This window comes from Heteronotia binoei, chromosome 18, assembly GCF_032191835.1.
Source record: "Heteronotia binoei isolate CCM8104 ecotype False Entrance Well chromosome 18, APGP_CSIRO_Hbin_v1, whole genome shotgun sequence".
NCBI lineage: Eukaryota > Metazoa > Chordata > Lepidosauria > Squamata > Gekkonidae > Heteronotia > Heteronotia binoei.
Window position 1 is genome coordinate 7825159 of NC_083240.1, and position 6053 is coordinate 7831211.

General features: G+C 49.0%; 1 protein-coding gene and 1 non-coding gene across 2 annotated transcripts in view; one reads left to right on the top strand and one right to left on the bottom strand.

The window, feature by feature from the left end:
• KLHL17 (kelch like family member 17) overlaps nucleotides 1-5823 on the top strand; it is a 47396-nt gene extending 41573 nt beyond the window's left edge. The window contains exon 12 of the mRNA XM_060259325.1: nucleotides 1773-5823. Within this exon, the coding sequence (XP_060115308.1) occupies nucleotides 1773-2001 (229 nt within the window). The 3' untranslated portion in view covers nucleotides 2002-5823. The remainder of the gene's footprint in view (nucleotides 1-1772) is intronic.
• TRNAA-CGC (transfer RNA alanine (anticodon CGC)) lies at nucleotides 32-98 on the bottom strand. Its single transcript has one exon. It is a non-coding gene; the product is annotated as a tRNA-Ala (tRNA).
• Nucleotides 5824-6053: the final 230 nt, after the last annotated feature.

Genomic DNA, 6053 nt, shown 5'->3' on the forward strand with positions numbered 1-6053 from the left:
TTCACACCTATTTGCCTGGACCCTTTTTAGTTGGAGATGCCGGGGATTGAACCTGGGACCTTCTGCTTGCGAAGCAGATGCTCTGCCACTGAGCCACCGTCCCTCCTTTCTGTGCCTGTGGGCACCTTTGGAATTCTGACAGCAGTAGTGGGCACCAGCACAAAAACGGCTGCCTTAGGAGGCGGGGCCAGCCCCAAAATTGCTACTGCAGTTTACCTTCAGTCATGCCATGAAGATCCTACTTCTGTGGTGGTAGCTGCTGCCAAAGCAGTATTTTTAAAAAAATCTGTATGGCAATCAAATTTCCAACGGCCAATAGCTCTGCCTGCTTTCTAAAAACATTTAACAGGCACTAGGAAAGGTGTTGATGGATACCATGGTGCCCAGTGACACAGTGTTGGGGACTCCGGTCTACTCCAGCCATCCGCAGGATCCTAGTGCTTCCTGAACCACCACCACCCCCCCGCCGAGCATGTGAGGCATGTGGTTCTCCCACTGAGCAGCAGTCACCAAGTTTTTGAAACCGAGTAGACAGTCCTGAATAGTAGTCCAGTGGCACCTTTAAGACTTATTGTAGCATACACTTTCAAGCACAGCTGTCTTCGTCAGATGAGAGAGCTGTGTTTCTCGGAAGCTTACGCTGCAATAAAATTTATTGGTATTAAAGGTACTACTGGACTCTTTACCAGGGCTTTTTTTTTTTTTTTTGGAGCAGGAACTCCTTTGCATATTAGGCCACACACCCCTGATGTAGCCAATCCTTCCGGAGCTTCCAGGACTCTTCTTACAGGGCCTGCTGTAAGTTCTTGAAGTATTGACTATACTGGGGTGTGTGGCCTAATATGCAAAGGAATTCCTGCTACAAAAAAAGCCCTACTCTTTACTGTTTTGCAGCAACGGACTGACGCGGCTAACTCTTCCGGATCACAGCCCTGTCTTTGAGAGGGCAAATAAGCTGTCTCCCTTGATTTCCCAGGAACTTGTTTTAATGGTAACACCCCTTATAAACAGCTTCAAAAGGGGATGAGAAAGATTCGTGGAGGATAAATCTATCAATGGCTGAGGGGAATCTCCACATTCACAGGCACTAAGCCTCCGAATCCCAGAGCCAGGAGGCAACATCAGGGGAAGGCCTGGGCCTCTGTGCTCTGTTGTTGACCCTCCAGAGGAACTGGCTGGCCCCTGTGAGAGACACCATGTTGGACTAGGAAGGCCACTGGTCTGATCCAACAGGGCTCTTCTGATGTTCTTATGAAAGCCTCTATGCCCTGTTGTTGGACCTCCAGAGGAACTGGTTGGCCACTGTGTGAGACAGGATGATGGACTAGATAGACCACTGGTCTGATTGAGCAGGGCTCTTCTGGTGTTTCTATGAAGGCCTCAGCCTCTATGCCCTGTTGTTGGACCTCCAGAGGAACTGGTTGGCCACTGTGTGAGACAGGATGATGGAGTAGATAGACCACTGGCCTGATCCAGCAGGGTTCTTCTGGTGTTCTTATGAAGGCCTCAGCCTCTATGCCCTGTCGTTGGCCCTCCAGAGGAACTGGTTGGCCACTGTGTGAGACAGGATGATAGACTAGATGGACCACTGGCCTGATCCAGCAGGGTTCTTCTGGTGTTCTTATGAAGGCCTCGGCCTCTCTGCCCTGGTGTTGGCCCTCCAGAGGAACTGGTTGGCCAATGTGTGTGAGACAGGATGCTAGACTGGAAAGGCCACTGGTCTGATCCAAGCAAGGCTCTTCTGATGTTCTTGTTGTTTCTCATCTTCTCAGGAGCACCCATGACTTGGTGGCCATGGACGGGTGGCTGTACGCAGTGGGCGGCAACGACGGTAGCTCCAGCCTCAACTCCATTGAGAAATACAACCCCCGCACCAACAAGTGGGTGGCCGCGTCCTGCATGTTCACCCGGCGCAGCAGCGTGGGCGTGGCCGTGCTGGAACTTCTCAACTTCCCGCCCCCTTCCTCGCCCACCCTGTCGGTGTCCTCGACGAGTCTTTGACAAAGAGTCCGATCGCGCCTCACCACGAGGGGACTGCAGCATCTGTCGGAGTGCAAAGCCAGCTTGGCCTGACCCCAGTGGCAGCCACTCCCTGTGAAGAAAGGGATGGAGAGCGTTGATGCCGTACTCAAGATCTTTCAAGTCATTTGACCCGACAGGAAGTTCGTTCCTGGCCATTGCGGTGCAGCTCCAAGAAGGGATCCCGGACTGCGCTTCCTTAAAGGCGAGAGCCCCTTCGGCAAACGAAGACCTCGGCCGCCTGGCTTTCACCATCTACTCCATCCTAGCTCCACCTAATTTTTGTCTGGTATCTCAGACCAGTCTCGATTATTATCTCCTGTTTCCACCTCTGGATGTGACCTCTGGCTCCACCTTGCGCAGTGGAGCTTTAAAAAGATGCAGGAAGGAAACGCAAAAAACACCCCGGAGAAGGGACTTTTCCTTGCAGGCTGTGTTGGGCAGCTGAATGTAAGCTGTGAATGTCACACCATTAGCCAAAACTTCTTACCGAGCCTATAGCGCACTGTTAAAAAGACCTGCAGAGGTGACGCCTCTCTCGCTGGTGTCTATTGAAAGGGATGCCTTAAAATAAATAAATAAATAAAACAGGGCTGGAGGGGGAACAACGACATCACATCGCGAGACCTCTAATGTTCTTTGTGGTCCCTCATCCTGTCGACCTGATTTGTGTGCCGCCTGTTCTGACGCTCCTCAGCCCTCTTTGGGGGCATCGGTTTGGGGGCATCCACCAAAATTCTGGCTCCTGTATTTAACGCTTCTTTTTCCTCATTGGAAAGGAGCCAGCCTGAGATGTGAATTGCTCTCCCCACCCTCCACCCACCCCCCAGGACTGCTCTGAGTTCCTACTTTGAAGATGATGAAAGCGTAACAGGGTGGAGCAGGAGTGCTAAAAACTGCACATTCGCCGTTAGTGACTCTTGACTTCTTTTTTTTGGCTTTGTCGTTTACAATCATTGACAAGTCGTTTTATTTATTTTTGTTGCGTTTTCAGACAAATCTGGTATTCTCGTACCGCCGTTCGTGCTCCTTTTTTTTTTATTTAAGTGGAAAGAGAGAAAAGCCAAATGAGGCAATTTTTTTTTTGTTCGAAACGTGTACATATTTTGCCAGCGAGTGTAATCCATGTGACGAAAAAAAGGAAAATTTGGTACAAAAGCGCCATTGAAATGAATTGGGAGGATGGGGGGGGGGGGCGCACAGAAATCTAGCATTCCCTCTGCAATGAATGGGGGCTATGTGCAGTGAACCCTCACGAGCTCGTTTCCTTTCAGAGGGGTGGTATTCCGTTCCTTTTCATGTCCTGTTTCTCGCATAACTCCTAATCAATTCAGCGGCGCTCGAATAAGAGGAATTCCTTACAGACCACAACTGGTATAGCTGACTTGGAAGGATTTTCTTTGCAGAAGTGTGCATGCGTGTGTGTGTGTGAGAGAGAGAGAGAGAGAGTGAGAGCATGTGAAAATGTCATGTGCATTTCAGAAGAACCTGCACTGAAGGCACAGTCTGATACCAGGCCGAGGGTCCCTCACCTTGACCCACCGCTTGAACGTAACAAAACACGATCCACTTGCATTTGTACTGTAAAGCCAAGCGTTCCGTTCTCCAAGACCCACCTACCTACACCATGAAGAAACCTCTCTCTGGAGGGGGGAGGAGGGTGGCTCCTTACAGACACTGTTTCACTTCATTATGCACCGTGTGTGATTTATGTACAGTTGACAGCTTGGGGTTGGGGTGGGGTTGGGGGGCTTCATGACAAGCCATTCTGAGTTCAGCGACAGCCATTGCAACGGATCAAGCTCTCGTACCTCAAATAGCCTTGGGCGCGATTGTTCTTTTTTGGACCCTTTATGCAGCTCTGATCTGTTCTTCGAAGTCTATCTCTGTTTTCTTCTCCCCCGTCCATCGTCAGTTCAGTTCCACTTGTGGCAATAATGGGCTTCTCTTCGCAAAAAACCCCCCTCCAAACCCTAGTTTGTAAATGATAATCCTGTTTCTCCTGCATGTGTTTACATCAATTACTTGTGGTACACTTTCAGGCTTGTCTTCAGCATCTTGAGAAGGGTTCAGAATGGCGTAGGCTGCTGGCTTTCATGGTGCAAGCCATGAAGTATAGGGTCACAGCCATGGTCCGGATGGTTGCTTCCTTTGCCTCATTGGTAATGATGGAAGGAAGGGCCGTGCTGATGAGAAAGGGTGGGCAGTGCCAAGGAGCACCCAATCTGGCCGGGTAAGGGTGTGCCAATTCCCTTTTTCATCCAGGCATGGAACTTGCTTGCCGTCATGCTGATTTATGGCGCTATTGGGCAAGTCCTGAAAGGTTTTGAAAATCAGCCTGTTTCTATAAAGCCTTTTTTTTTGTTTTTTAAGTAACTCCTGTCCTTTGATATATGTAGTTCGTCGTTAAATGCTCCTAACCCACCGATAGAGGAATGGGGGCATGCAGTTTGCAGGAAAGGTGCTTCTCCAGGTATCTCGGTCTGAGCACTTCATAGAACACCTCTGCCTACAAGTTTAGCCAGAGCTTTGCCTGCTGCAATATATGTTAGGAGGATAGAGTTGATTTTTCAATTAGTGCCTTCCGTTGCCTTTTTTGTTGTTGTTGCTGTTGTCATTTGTGGTCAAGGTACAGTTTAACCCATGCAACCACAGCCTGTCTGGTATTATTTTTTCTTGTTGACCTATTTTCCGATTATCTTTTCTGCATCTGCGATGCCCACAAGGAAGAAGGAAATTGCTGATGCGACTGAACTGTTGCAGGGATGGGTCTGTTCTGGTTGAATCTTCAAGTGCTTATCTGGGCTGCTTCCCATTCTAAAGATCCCTTTGGGTCCAGGTTTGCATCTGACAGACGGCTCCGAAGATTGTGACCAGCATGGGCCGTTAAAGTTCAGACAGCGGTCCCTCCTGAGGGAAAGGGTGTCTGTGTCCGTCTTTGGAAAGTGGAGTCAGATCAGCAAAGAATGTGAAAAGTAGTCACTTCTAGCAGGTCGCAGCACCTGTTGAGTAGGATTTTTGCCCCCCAAATGGCTTATCCAAACAGCTTGTTGGTTGAAGATTTCAGGGGCCACTGCTGAGTCTGGGTGGCTATGCTCTGTGGGCAACTTCCAATGTCATCTATCTTGCAAAAAAAACAAAAACAGGAATTGCCCCATGAGCCGTTCTGCTAACGTGCCATGTTATGTCAAAACCAGCTGGCCCAGGAAGCAATGGAAGGCAACAAAGATAACTGCTGCGATTCACAACCTGGAGGAGGAGGAGGAAGTGTGCAAGATGTGCTGTTGGCAGCCCGAAAAAAAGCCATCCGTGGTCTCTCTGTGTGTGTCTGTGTGCTTTTTCTTTTGTCTTTCCTTAATTCATCCCACTAAACTCCAGTGACTAATCTAAACTTGACTCTGAAGTGCTTTTCATCTGGAATCTGTCACTGTCTAGCACAGGCTTTTGCTGCCTTTGGGGGGGGGGGGGGGTCTATTTCTTTATCCAGAGCAGAGCATGTATTGTCCAAAGACAGTAGCAAAGGTGAGCGAGGAGGAACCAGGGACTCCGGTTCGCTTGCTCTCTCCCCTTCCCCCATCACGTCCTACAGGAAATACAAGCTCTGGCCTAGCTGTGGTGCAAATCCTGGTTCACTCATCCACTGTCGGAACAGCTGCCTTTAATTTATTTGTAACGTGTCAAATTTATTTATGTGCATTTTAATTTTGTTTTTGTTTCTCAATTTTTTGCACTATAATGGGGGGGAGTGGGCTGGGGATATGAGCAATACAAGCCAGTGTGTAAAATAAATGGTTCTTTCTTGAATACTCCAGATTGCTTGCTTGCTTCTCTCTCCACTCATTTCAGTTTGTAACCTGAGGAAGTTCTGCATTGTGGTTTAACCTTTATGTGAGACAAGTTAGGGGACCTCAAGGAAGTGGGGTGGTAGGGGAGAAAAAAAAGTGAAAGTTTGCCCTTTATCGAACCCAAGGTTTCCTCCCCTGTCACAAGCAAGGGACCAGGGTGGGCCTCTACTGTTTGCTGCCACTCTGGTA